At 35.7% G+C, this 15,245-nt stretch overlaps 1 protein-coding gene across 4 annotated transcripts in view; it reads right to left on the bottom strand.

Moving 5' to 3' along the window:
- Positions 1-15,245, bottom strand: part of CCDC91 (coiled-coil domain containing 91) — a 224,895-nt gene that overhangs the window by 184,931 nt on the left and 24,719 nt on the right. For 2 of the 4 annotated variants that reach the window (XM_064479162.1, XM_064479161.1), the window contains exons 2-3: positions 5,944-5,986; positions 3,666-3,744 (exon numbers count right to left, since the gene is read on the bottom strand). In XM_064479162.1, coding sequence (XP_064335232.1) covers positions 3,666-3,744; positions 5,944-5,973 — 109 coding nt within the window. In that variant the 5' untranslated portion in view covers positions 5,974-5,986. Of the gene's footprint in view, positions 1-3,665; positions 3,745-5,943; positions 5,987-15,245 lie in introns of those variants that run through there. The other 2 variants (XM_031443870.2, XM_031443871.2) reach the window with 1 other exon arrangement.

Here is a 15,245-nt window from a genome sequence, read left to right as displayed (position 1 = left end):
ACGCTTGGCCGGATCTGCAAGTCAGTAAGGAAATCCAAAGAGTGCTTTCTTCAAATCTGATTTTTTTCTTTCTTCACAGGAGTGAGGGGGAGGCTGTGTGTGTGTGTGTGTGTGTGTGTGTGTACTAGAAAGCTTGTTCTTTAATCCATTAGGCTTTGAAGATGTGATCGATAGATAGATAGATAGATAGATAGATAGATAGATAGATAGATAGACAGATAGATAGATAGATAGATAGATAGATTCGTTCTTGGAGACAGGAATTAGATAAACTGCCCACAATACACAATTCTTTAATACACTGCCTAAGGAACTACAGAAAAACACACACTCTTCCTGCTTTCACACAAAGTGAAGTGCAGTCTAGCTTCAACTTCCACTCTGCTGAAACCATTTCCTTAAAAGACACTTAGGACCATCTGCGGGTTTTCTCAGTCTCACATCTCATTGGCCTCTACAGCCTCTGACACCAGTGACCAGAACAACTTTGAAATGTTCTACTCCTGCTGTGTTACACTAGCCCGCACTCTCCTTATCTCCTGTCTCTTTTTTGCCTTCTGTTCTCTGAACACAGACATCCAGATTTCTCTACTTAACCCTATTCTATCTACATGCTCTTTCCCCCAGTGATCTCCTTACAACTTCAACTGTCATACCAATGCAAAAACTCCCAAACCAAGAACTCAAGCCAATCTTTCTCCTGAACTCAAGGTACTTTAAATACACATGTCTACTACAAATTCATTAAGGCCTTATACTGTTCTAAATCAACTCTTTTAAATTCTCTATCTCTGTTCATGGTAATATCATTCTTTCAGAAACAAGGCTTGAAACCTTAAAAATCAATTTTGATCCCTCCTTCCCCCTCACATCCACTCAGTCAGACAGTTCTGCTGATGCTTTTAACAAAAAGCAATTACTAAAAAAACAGCTCATACAACTTAATAATAAAAAAAAAAAACCCAATCTAAAAATGGGCAGAAGACCTAACCAAGCAATTTTCCAATGAAGACATACAAATGGCCAATAGGCACATGAAAAAATGCTCAATATCACTAATTATCAGAGAAACGTAAATCAAAAGTACAATGCAGCACTACCTCACACCAGTCAGAACGGCCATCACTCAAAAGTCCACAAATGACAAATGCTGGAGAGGCTGTGGAGAAAGGGGAACCCTCCTACACTGCTGGTGGGAATGCAGTTTGGTGCAGCCACTGTGGAAAACAGTATGGAGATTCCTCAAAAGACTAGGAATAGACTTACCATATGATCCAACAATCCCACTCCTGGGCATATATCCAGAGCGAACCTTAATTCAAAAAGATACATGCACCCCAATGGTCACAGCAGCACTATTTTACAACAGCCAAGATATGGATACAACCTAAATGTCCATCGACAGATGACTGGATAAAGAAGCTGTGGTATATTTATACAATGGAGTACTACTCAGCCATATAAAAGAATAAAATAATGCAATTTGCAGCAACATGGATGGACCTGGAGACTGTCATTCTAAGTGAAGTAAGCCAGAAAGAGAAAGAAAAATACCAAACAATATCACATGTATGTGGAATCTTTAAAAAAAAAAAAAAGAAGACAAACTTTTTTACAAAACAGAAACAGACTCACAGACATAGAAAACAAACTTATGGTTACCAGGGGGAGAAGGAGGTAGGAAGGGATAAATTGGGAGTTCGAGATTAAAAGATACTTACTAATATATATAAAATAGGTAAGTAATAAGTTCATACTACATAGCACAGGGAACTATATTCAATAGGTGAAAATGAATACATGTATGTGCATGTATGACTGAAGCATTGTGCTGTACACCAGAAATTGACACAACACAGTAAACTGACTATATTCAATAAATACATATATATACAAAAAAGAAAAGAATCTGAAAAGAAAATATATATATATGTATGTATACATACAACTGAATTGCTTTGCTGTACACCTGAAACTAGCACTGTAAATCAACTACACTTCAATTAAAAAAACTTTTAACTTAAAAATAAATAAATAAATAAAAATAAAATCGACTTTCAGAAGGTCTCAAAAAAATCACTGGGGAAAAAAAAAAGATAGAATTTAAAAGTCTAGATTTCATTCCTAAGCATATTTGTCTGTATCAAACTCCAAAACTTTTATAAACCATCATTTCATCAACTGTACAATAGGAATACTGTAGGTGCCCTACGTACTTTATAATAAACAAATACATGACAGCACGCTGAAAATTCTAAACCATCACATACGTATCATTATCTCAATGCTTCCTATTGACGCCCATCATCACCCTAGCCTAGTCATTTATTCAGTCACTTATTCATACATTCATTTTTTTAAATTATTCCTTCTACAAAAATTTACTGAGGGGCAATGTAAGTGTTCAGCACTTAAGTCACAACATAGGACAAAAAGACATAGCGCCTAACCTTACAAAACTTAGAGTCCATCATGAAAGTCAGGAAATACATGCAGGTAGATATGGGAGGGTTCTCTGGAAAGGCTTCCCAGAAAAAGAAATATTAATAAAAGAAACAGCACATGAAGCAAACAGGAGTTAGTATGGTGAGGGAGGAGGAGAAAGTGGCAGTGGGAAGCAAGGTGAGAAATTCTAGGCAAAGAAACAGCATGGATAAAGCCTTTCAAGAACAAGGATGAGCATCCTACCTATGCCATCGTCTTTCCCACATTTGTATCTCTAGTCCACGCATTTTTCTCCCTTCAAAATCTTCCCCTATTCTCCCATTTCTGCCCATTGAAATTACATGCGTCCTTTAAAGCCTAGATCAACGATATGTGCCCAGCTTCAAGGATCATACTTGACTCAGACCAGGCATGAAATAACATTTGCTAAATGAATGGCTGATGAAATCATCATTCTTCCCAAATCACAAATCTGCTTCATATTACACATATGTATGTGCCTGCTCTGTCTTCCCTTGAAGTAAAGGACATACCCCCGTGGTGTGCTTAATGCATAATGAGCACTGGAAAAATATTTGTAGGATGAAAAATTCTAACAATCCAAGATGAGGCAGAGCTGTTAAGAATGATATTTTCATCTTCTACTGCTGACTGTATAATGATTTGCAGAACAAAAAGTCTAGGGAATTCAAAATATTATTTAGACATTAATTTTACTAATATTGAATATTAGGTCTTCCACAAAATATCTCTCAATAACGGAATGTACTTTTCTATTTAATTTCCTGGATGGCTTAATTCTTAATACTTTGGAATAATTTTCCTGCAAAATACTTCTAAATTTAAACATTGGTGGACACGACAAACCATTTTTAGAATATTAAGAAGAAGGAGCCTTTAATTAACGAACTGAACCCTCTAAAAAATTTACCTGGCAGCTCAACTTCCTAAAAAGAAGACAAATTTGGAAATGTAAATTGTACTTTAACTTCATTTATTGTTCATGATATCATTTTTGGAATCATGCCTCAAGCCACCAGTGCAGAAATTGTTATGCAATTCATAATTTGTTATTAAAAAAACGAGGTTAAAACTGGGTCATTCCAATTTTCAGATCAAAGATGGCAAAGCGCAAAGGTAGAAACGGGTTTTCAAAGAAAAGTTTAAAAATGTTAAATAAGGAAAAAACAAAAAGATTCCTAGTTACTCTGTAGCAGTACCTGTAGGAAAAGCAGCCCAAGGAATAGCCGGAGATGTAGTTTGGGTTTCACCATTTCCACCATCAAAAATCTCTGCTGCCTGTAAAACAGACACAAAATAATTTTAGAAAATCTGAAAAGCAGAAATGCTTTTAAGCAATGAAGCTTCCCAGTTCTATAAGCATATTCTCTGTAATACCCCACACATTTTCAAATTTCCTGCGAAAACTCAATTGCTTTTCAGTCTTCAGCCGCCACCCCCCTCTACCAGTCACTACCCCCAGTACGTGTGCTCTATTATCTTTACGTAAAAGTTTTCCTCCTACTCCAATATATCTCCTGTTAACGATATTTTTATTTTATATATCTTCAATTACATTTTCATTTGTGAACTTTATTTCTAAGTACTCTAAAGTAACTGCATTTACTTTACTACATTTATCATTTTTCTTCAAAAGTCCAAAAGTCTTGAGACTCAATCTTTTTTCATTAACTATCAGAAGACCTAAAAAGAGATCAATCTAAAGAAACAGGATTCATCCATGTTCTTAAATAATCTACCAGCTGTACTTGCTTGCATTCAACAGTCAGAGAATTCCTAAAGCTGACACTTAAAATTAACAAGCCCTCCTATTAAACAGTTTGAAAACTACAGGACAGTCAATTACTATGTTGAGTTTATGAGCATTAGTGCAGAGTTTTCTGTCTCTTAAGTGTCCAGGTCACAGCAAAATTATTACTGAAAAATAGAGCCAGAGTTTCAGTTTGCATTCTGCATTGAGTTGTCAGCCAGGAGAAGGCAACGGGGGCAATCTGCCCCAGGAGCTAAGTGACACAGGATATAACAGCCACTCTCTACGAACTATGAAAAATAAACACGGGTTCTATAACCAAGGACAGAGACCTTCCATATTTCTACAACAGGATGTGGAAAGAAAGAAACCTAACAACCATAATTAAGTTGGAATGGTTGGTTGACACTGTAACTACATAATATTAAAAGGAATAGATCCATTGACTGTGCACTCAAGTATAATTGCTGCTCTAAGTAACACTACCTACTCTACTTCTTTCTCTGCTATAATAAGTCAAGCATGGTTGAAATAAAGGAGACTATACTGAGTTTTAATTTTCAAATAACTGACAACTTCTAAACAATCCACTAAGATGATATCTGAAACACATTATTTTCCTCAAAATGAAAGGAATTCTAACAAAATTTTAAATGTTACTTATATCAGTAACATAAGATTCAGTCACCCAACAAAACCCAAAATATTGAAGCAAATGCAGAACACAACACAACACAATACACAATATGTTAAATTAAAAAGTTTTAAGTGAAACGTAGAAAACAGGTAAGTTCACATTCAAAATATCTCCATATTAACAGATATTAAAGATCAACAAAAGAAAAAAATAATTCTAAACTAAAAGAAGCCCCCATCATTCTTTCATGACATTCAGAACACTGAATATACTTAGTATCTCATTTACCCTATTAATGTCATGATTATAGCCCCCCTTTGTAACAATCTCCTTTTTACCAAATTACAAACTAGATGTAAACCTTCCTTTGAAAAAAAAGAAAAGAAAAAAATCACAGAGCTCACTTGATGGTAGTTCCAGGACTTGAGCTCAGGCAAGTATGACCGACTCCTAATCCAGAGATCTTCCTGCAAGACTACACTGGCTCCATAAAAATAACTGGGTTACAAAATATTTCAATGAAGTGAACACACACTGACAAGGATTAAGGAAAAGACAGTGCTTCTTCAAGCTAACAATTTCCACTTACAAAAGCATCCAACTAAAACCTGAGAGAATAATCTAACAACACAACATACTAATTAGCTCCATAAGCCACCCAAAGGCTAGATGTAGTTAATATACTAAATCAACTCATTACAGGTGTAAACATGAAAATATGTGACAGATCTTCAATATTCATCCCTCATCTCACAAGTATTTCCAAACAGACATGCACATCCCAGCAAAATCATCTGCTGACAACTCCTAAAGCCTCTTCTTCAGTGCTTCCACTAGTAGTACTCGGGTTAAACCAAGTTCTATGGGCATGACCAAATGTTCAATAGCAATAAAGCAGTTTTAACTTTCAGAGAGGATATGTTTTAATTTTTGTTGATTTTGGTTTTTTTTATTCCAGAGTTACATTCAAAAGGATCAAGAAAAGACCATGAATGCCAATGATAAATAATACATTTAGTATATACTCCATTATAATCCCACAGAGATAAAACAATTACATAGGCAAAATGAGGTAAATAATAGCACACACCTCAAAACCACCAAAATCATCATCATCCATTCTTCAAGGGCACCTGAAAAATATCAGAAGACATTGAAATAAGCCCACACCCCACACAGTTATTTATGTCAAAACACTTCTCTGACTTAAATGTATATACATTTTGATTTGTAAATTAAAACAATTCCACTTTTGTTAAAAAAAAAAAACTTATTTTAACTATATGCGTATGCATTTTTTTAACACAAAAAGACTAAGTTTGGGGGACAAAATTAGCCATGCTGGCAAAATTAACAATTTTTGTGACTTTTTCAGCAACCATGTATTTTGCCATTTTATGTTGAGACGCCAGGAGTGGAAAAATATTCTTTTACATTTTAATTTGCTTTTCCCAAATTGGCACTAGGGCTCAATTCAATAATGCTTCCTGCTTTTTGCATCTATTCCTCAGTTGTCTGGCAACAGCAGTACAGACTCCAGCTAAGAACAGAACTGTGGTGAATTTTTGGAAATCTGTCCCCCACCACAAAGGTTCTTCCCTCAGTTTCATGGCCGAGGTTGATTTAGATTTTCAAAATTGATCAGCATTTTTGAGCTGCGGCCACAACTTCTGGAGCATTTTGATATGTGTATTTTTAGCTGAAACTGCTTTGCACTTTTTGAAAAATGTGGAGCAAGTTACTAGGCTGATCAAGATAACTCAAGTCATGTATTCATGGGAGGCCAGGGAAGAGAAAAACGCAAGCGAACACCCACAATTCCTTTCTTCTTTACCCTTACAAAGCATGTGAGAGAGACAGTCACCAGGATGATACATCCTTTATTTTGTCCAAGATGCGTATCATAACAATCAAAGGATAAGAAGAATAAAAAGGAGACGCTTTTATCCAGCAAACCACGAAGTAACTAAAACACTTGGAAAGGTAAAACAAGTAACAGGTGATAGATATCAAAATAAAAAATAAATTCACAATAAATTGTGAATCAGTAGCTGGAAGTGATACTCTGGTCAATAACTGGTTTCCTTTTCTATTTTTCAAAAGTGATCATATTTAAGTATTAATTACAGTTTCCTTGACTCAGTAATACAAGATGGACTTTGATTGTAGAAATACAATCTTCTCCAACTTCTAAAAAAAAAAACAGCTAAGCAAATTAAACCACATACTAAGCAGTAATTCTAAAGGTATTTTTCTAAGGTGTTTTGCTTTGAGTGGTAAAGCAGTAGTCATGTACAGCATTGTTTGCCTTGTCAAATTAATACTAATGTCTTCAAAAATATAACTCAAAAATATAGAAGAATAAACAACAAAAACTACCTCGAGGACTGTTTTGTTTTAATTGGCAAAGAAACTTTATTTTCACAGAAACTCAGTAGGTAATGACACTAAAATATATGTAGACAGAAATACATTATGAAAAGGGACGACATTAAATTAACCAGAATATGACACCAGTATTGTCATCATTATCCACAATTTAACAATCTGTTGAAAAATTTTTAAAAGATGTATTTCTCCAAAAATCAAAGCTAGGCAAGTCATCCACATACAGCACTTAAAAATATAAACCAGACTTCCAGAAAATTTTGATGGTGGTTAGTTTGAAATGGAATTCACATTAATTTTGTGTTGCAAGCAAATAGAAATCTGTATGTGATTATATTTTTCATGAAGAAATTATGAAATGAGTGATATGGATACGAAGAATTAACCAAGTCAAACTATAAACACCAAGTTTGTCTTTTTCACATGTGTCCCACGAATCTCAGGAGACAAAAGATATTTTTAGCATCTATAAACACTGTACCCAAATAATATGGTTTCAAAAGAACAGAATTTTTAGAGTAATGCTTCTATGTGTTTCCATATAAATCCCAATAAATTATTTGCTAGGTGCCAGACAATCTGAAAACAAAAACAAATACCTATTTCTAACAATCATTTCAGCTTGTTGCCTGTGGTAATGAACCAAATACCATCAGTTCCCTAAGCGATGATTTAGCTCTGTAAAGGAACGTTATGAGTGACCACTGATGTTTTTCTATACCCCAGCCATTATTGCATATTAAAATGCAGATGAGAGTCTTCCTCTGTTTTCAAAGAAATATTAATTTATCTTAAAATACAAATATGTCCTGAGTTTTTAAAAATGCAGAGAAGTAAACATTATCATTTTAAAGCAATAACCTTTCTCTGAATAATTTCATTGCAAATTCTGCAATAGTTTCTGTTTCCTTTTGAACACTTTGAAGAGCAAAAAGAAAAATTAACAGCATTTTATAAAATCCAAAAACTAAAAATTCGTTTTTAAAATAAAAGATTACAAGTGTGGGCTTCTTTACGGATTCAGCTAGTCCGATACATTTAAAACAGTTTTATCTAAAGTGCATTTATAAACCTTTTAGACCATTCCTAGCACCTAACATTATATCCCATTAAACTACAAACAGAACAGAGCAACACCAACTGTATCTATCACCTAACTTACAGAATCAGGAGCCTGGCCAACAAATTGACAGATCATGTGGTTCATTCTTTTGTGTCACGGCAGAAGAACTGCTTACTTTGTTATGGTAAGGTATCTATGCCGAATGATTTCATAATACCTAGGTTTAACGACTCTCAGACTTCTTTATATCTGAATTTAATCTCTTTTGTTGAATTATTATTTTAATTCCCTCCTTCACTATCCCCAGTATTTAATATCTTGCGGATATTTCACAAGAAAAACACATACACACAACACTTAATGTAACATTTTTATTGAACAACTCTGTAGAAGAGATCACTCAAGGTCCTCAAAGAGTTATGGTCTGGTGTGGAGGGGGGGCAGAGTGTAAGTAAAACATGCAGATATAACTAATACAAGATATAAAAGGGCCTTAAGAAAGAAGGAAAAAGCATTCAAGGTGGGAGAAAAAGGTTTTCAGACAATGATAAGTCTAGCTGGGCCACCATGAAATGCTTCAGGTAAAAGGAGACATCTGAGATCTATTTCAACAGACCTAGCAGAGACTTTAAGTGGAACATTTAAAACATGCATTTTATTCAAGTCTTTTTCAAAATCTTTTCCTAAAAGATATCAAGCAAAGATTTGATTGTTTGCTTCCACATAAACACAGGGTCAAAGAGAATGTAAAATGAGAAAACTGCAAAAAAAAAAAATTGAAAGCAAGTACAAGGAAGATGAACATGACACTACCAGTGGGGAAAACAAGAGTCAATCACGTTTACATCACAGAAACCACAAGACTCAGGAGTGGGCACCACTGAAAGTCGGTAAAGATGAGACTCAAAATAAAAGTCACAGATAAAGCCCATACCCCCTCCCAGAATCTGTACAACTGGGCAGTTTACAATTCTTCATCACAGAAGACTGACGGCTTATTCCTTAGGGTAAGAATCTCTGGTCTTCCAGTCCAGAGACAGGTGGACTAAGTCAAAGTTGTATTAGATTTTGAGACCCATCCCCAGGCTTCATCCACCACCCGGCAACCAAGCTGCCGGCAGCTGGGCTTCAGCCTCTGCACAGCAGAGTCCAAGATCCTTCTCTGGTGAATCTAATCAACCCATGAAGAAAGAACTTCATCAGATGTTCCACAGAGAAACAGCTGACTCAGGGAACACGGCTTTGACAAACACTACCCACAGGCAAAGAATTTCCAATTTGCTCCTATTTTGGTAAGAGACAAAATAGTATAAAGGTTAAAAAAAGGGACTGTGGAGTCAGGCTGCCTGGATCTATCAAATCAAGTAGTAGCAATAATCAAGAAGTAAAATCAAGAAGTAGCAATAAAAAACATGTTATTTAGAGATACACAGGTCAACACTAAAAGAATCAGCTAACATCTTGCTTCTAGATAGCAAGAAACGGAGAGGCTGGAAAAGAAGAGAGGGCATTGGGAGATGGCTATGTGTCATAACTTTAAACTGTGGGCACACATACTGATTTTTTTTAAATAACACCATAAAAAAATCATGGCACAATGATCCAAGTACCTATTATTTCCATCAAAATACTACTGTGGGGAAAAAAAAAAACTCAAGGCAAGTTTTTTTCCCCAAAACTAACTATAGAAGTATGCTTAAATATATTAAATTATCATTTAACCAGTGAATAAGTTAAAATGTTTCATGTTAGTCTCCGTTATAACATTTTCCCGTATCACAAGTACTTATGCAAAGGGTAAAAATGCATCTCATACACCAAAGCTGCTCAAAACAAAACCAAATGTAAAAAACACCAAATAGAGAAAAAGACAACCTAAGTAACTAACTTCAAAAAATATGATCTCTGGAGATTACCCAGATTAATTCAATCATCTCAAAGTGCCCTACTGGTTAACACTGTCCACTCAGCGTTCAGTTCAATCTCTCTCCCATCTGGAAAACTACTAGCTGACCAACATCCTCATCACAATATTTTTCCATTTAATACTGTTCCATGCCATGTTTCCTAGAAGCAACAGACAAATGATTTTTTTTTCAGACAGTCCAAAGGAAAATAAATTGTTAAGAAGAAACACAACAAAGGAAATACAAACACAGACAGACACACACATACGCATACCGCCCCTTCTTAGTTAAGGTTAAAAATGGAACTAAAGGGAAGCGTCTACTCATATAAAATCAGAGTTTCAAGTTTATCTCTTCAAGGAAATTATGTTTACCTGAATTTCCATAAGCTCTTCCAAGCTAGTATAGGGGTCATTTCTTAACCTTTTGTTTACTCCTAAGCACCTTGAACTGTGCAGTTCCTTGCACACAGTAGGAGCTCAAAAAAGTTTCAAATCAGTGCTTTTGTAATAAATGACTGAATGAAAGCAAATGAGTTGCGAATAGTTCCCACATAACTTCCCTTTTCCTCTTATTTCTCCAAGTAAAATACATTGGAGTTTGAGCAGTAGAAAATCAAGTTGCCAGCACTCCATAATAAGGCACAAGCTTGAAGGCCTGCAACTTAAAAGAAATTACAGTGCCGACCTCCACTCTTCTATCCAATTATTATGGCAGCTAATGATAATTTTGAAATGTCCCATATGAAACCAAATTAAAGAAATACTGCCGTACCATAAATACTACGACCAATGGCAAAACATTATCACAACTTAAAAAAAAAAAAAACTGAGATACATATTTACTACCTGAAAAATATTCTATTTATAAATGATCAGATAGGATAAAACATCAGATAGGATAAAACATCCCATCAAGTAATAATTCTAACTAAACATTTTCCTTTATATAATTTTCATCTGTGCTATCAATTAAGTCTTTGTGTTTACCAGCCCTGATTCCAAAAACGCATGTGTCCCAGCAGATGAGAAAAAAAAAATTGCAAAGCGCTTTGATTCTCCAAACCCTTATCTGCTTTCCAACTTCTCTAGCTAACTCTTCTACCTCCTCCCACTCCTTAATAGCAATCTTTCCCTCAGCTGATGGACTTCTGGTTCTATCTCACTGTCATAATCTTAATGCTCTGCCCGATTTTCCAGAGTTAACCACCTCACCGGGGCAGTCACATATTCCCAACCAAACAATATTTTCATATGTCAATTCAAAATTCTCAACTCTGTGAATTACACTCCTTCCATCGGGCAATATCTCAACCCTCCCATGAATGCTAAGGGGTATGTACATCACCTCTTCTCACATTTTAAAAGAGGACACAGACCTTCTCTGGATACAAGGAAACAAGATTAAAGAAATACTGTAGTCCCTTTCTCTACCTTCTTTACTTCTAAGAAGACAAAATAAGAAGAATAATGATGAGACCAGGACAACCATAGATTCTCTATTGCGTGAGAGGGATGTATACAGGCCAGCATGTATGTACGGCACAAGCTCCTGGGGTTCCCCGCTGGGAACTCTGTGCCAATAAACAATATAATCTTTCTCTTGTCCAGCTCCTAGGAGAGAAGCTCACCAGAGAAAAAACCTCATTTCAGCCTCAGCACAAGCCGCATTTACATTAAACTCTTAACAACAAACAGACCCACTTTTCTGATTCCTACGACTCTTGGTTCTGTTTCTCAATAGCTTCAGAATCTGGAGTGGTTACAAGGCAACAGCTCCCCTCAAGAACCACCAACAATATCGAATGGCCTGGCTTCTGCTGAGAACTGTCAAGGAATTCACTATAAAATTCATGTTTCCCGTCTTCAGCTGGGCCCATGGTGCGGCCTCCCCCATCATTTTTTCTCTAATTAAGCCTCTTGCCTTCATTCTCCGGAAGCTATTTCACAGATTGTCAGCTCTCCTCAAACATCCAACCTGTCTACTCCTTTCAGTTATCAAAGTGCATGACTCAGCCTCCTCCTGAACAGAGAAAATGGAAGGTATTTTAAGAGACGGCCCTTAACTTTTTTCTACCAAAACTATGGTTACCAGCATCTGTACCCAACTATTCCATTTCATCCCGCTCACAAGGAAAGAGGAATCCCTCCTACTTAAGGCTAATTCCTCCATCTGTGCTCTGAGACCTGGCTCTCTCAACTATTTATTCCCTTTCTTAATTAAATATTCAACTTTCCCCACATCTTTGGCTCCTTCCTATTAACACTGAAACATGCTCTAGGTTCTACATCTTTAAAAATGAAACAAAACAAAAACAAAAGCAAAACCATCCTCAACTACACATTCTTCTCTAAACCACAGCCCTCTCCTTTTCACAACTCAACATCAGAGATGCTCTATTCTTACAGCCCATGCCTGCAACCAATTACCTCCTTTTCACTAAATGCAAAAAGACACTTTCAATTCCTTGTCTTATTTGAAGCCTAACAGCATTTGACCAGTCTTTCCTTCTCAAAACACTCTCAATCCGTGGTTTGCAAAACACCCATACTTCTTCCCTCTTGCTTCCTGTTTCTCTGACTGCTTCTTCCCAATCTCCCTTCCAGGTTCTTCTTCTATCTACCCTCTAAATGTTGGTGTTCTAAGCACTCCAATCTAGCCCTTCTTCCTATCTCACTTTAAATAAACTCTCTAGATGACCTCATTCATTCCTTTAGACTTACTTACAAACAAGCTAAGAAATCTCTAGTTTAGATCTATCTCCTGACTTTCAGATCCATAAACCCACCAGACCACTGAACAGTTTCTCTTTCAATCTAACAGGCACCTCACATTCAATGCAATCAAAATGGAACTCAAGTTCTCTCCCATCAGCCTCAAACGGACTCTTCCTCCAGGATTCCCTCACCCAGTGATTGGTACTTCCAGCTACAACACAGTTGGCCAAGACAAAAACCTGGAGTCATCTTTGTCTCCTTCTCTCACTCCATACATCAAATCAGTCACCAAATCCCATGTCCTAAATACCTTCAGAATGCATCCACTCTGTTCAATCACCAATACTTTCAAGACTTTCATCCTAGTTAAGGCCACCTTTATCTTTCATTGGGTTCATAGTATCTGCCTTCTAAGAGTTCTCTGCTTCCAGTTTGTTCCTTTCTATTACATTCTCCACTCTGCCACCCAAGTGATCCTTGTAAATACTCATTTATTTACAGCTATCAATGCCTTCTCATCTATTTTTTGGATGAAGTCAAAATTCTTAACACGAATCAATGAATCTTTGTAACCTAGCTGTTGCTACCATCCTCATCTGTAGCACATCCATATTCTACAATCACTGTTATTACTGTATTATAAGATCCTCTAAATATATTATTCTATGGCTAAAATAAACTTCCCTTCTTCTTCTCAAAGGACTTTCTATTCTAAATCTGTTATTTTCAGTTAATAGTATTATCATTCTTTAATTTATCCAGAATGCAAAAACTAGGTGTTGTCTTTCAACCTTCACTCTGCACCGCAGCCAGGTATATCATTCAATCCTGTCTTATTTTCCTCACTCTTTTACTTTCTCCCCTGGTGACCATGCTTGTGATTCAAATATCTATCACTGTTTCTGGAAAATTACCAGAACTTAGTTCCAGTCACTCTCCAATCCATTCATCACACTGGATAACTCTTTCTAAAACTAGTAAGTTTTAAACTCTAAACCATCATCATGTCAATCTCAACTCCAAATCTTTCAAAACAAGAGTGACAAATCCAGGCCTCAATGAGACGTGAACTTTGAAGCTTCATCATGTAAGCAAAGGAAACACGAATAAAAGTTATGAAATGCACTGGCACTAATAATTAGAAGGAAAAATATGCCCTGTAAAAAGCCTACAATATTAGAGCAATATTAAGCGGGCACTCTATACAACAACAGGGAAAAGTGTCAGATAACACAGTAGAATTAGTGTTGACAACTCTAAAAAGTGCAGAAGATCACAAATTTAATGTTACTTCATATCTTTCATGGTGTTATATGCTCTTGTCTACATTTTTTTTCTATTCACAGTGAAGTCTGTAGGACAGATATATCTAGTAATCTATTTATCTGGAACATGGCTGTTCTGATACAATAAGCATAAAACTCTTGGGTAGATAAGAGGGAAATTATAAACTCAGTGTCTCAGTGTTCAGATACTTTTATCAAAGACAGCTTTAAACTCTTGTTGAAAATTTCTTTACTCTTCTCCTAGACATAATTAGAGGTCCCTAATACCTCTCTGACCTAATCTGCATCTCCCCTTGACTCACTTTGTTCTTGCCACATAGCCTCCCTATCGATCATACTCCTGCCTCAAGGCATCTGGGTGTTTTTTTTTACTGTTTATTTTGTTTCTTAAATAAAATTAAGATATGAAAACCTACCAACCAGCATTAAACTAAAGACCTTAACAATAAATTACATATAACCCCTTCTTGGACCTCTCCAGACTCACAATCCTAAATTTATTTTTTATCATTTCTTTGCTTTCAAATTAATAAAGTTTCATTTCATCTATATCTACTACCAAAAAGCATATTATTTTTATTTTCGCTATTTTTAAAGAGTATTCCATGACATACATTTGGGGGGCTTAACTTTTTCACATAACATTATGTTGCTAATATTATTTTAGCTTCCATTTATTGTTTTGACTTCTATAATACACTTTCCTGTCAAGAGACGTTTGGGTGGCTTACAATATTTTGTTACTGAAAACATAACTGCATGAACATTTTCCAACACGTCTACTTTTGTATACACACAGAATTTCTTTTGAGTACATGCCTGTAAGGAAAATCACTGGGTTATAAGGTTTGTCTATGTTTAGCTTCACAGGATCATGAAAAACTATTTTCCAAAATGGCTGCTCAAATTGCTGTGAGAATAACATACAAAAGTATTCTGAATCCTAACCCTTTCCAACATTTGGTTTTAAATGGTGTCTCACTGTGTACTTAATTTGATTTCCCCAATCATTAACAAAGTTGATATCTCTT

This window comes from Camelus dromedarius, chromosome 25 (assembly GCF_036321535.1).
Source record: "Camelus dromedarius isolate mCamDro1 chromosome 25, mCamDro1.pat, whole genome shotgun sequence".
Taxonomy (NCBI): domain Eukaryota; kingdom Metazoa; phylum Chordata; class Mammalia; order Artiodactyla; family Camelidae; genus Camelus; species Camelus dromedarius.
Note: the sequence above shows the minus strand (reverse complement) of the source record. Positions and strands in the feature narration are given on the sequence as shown.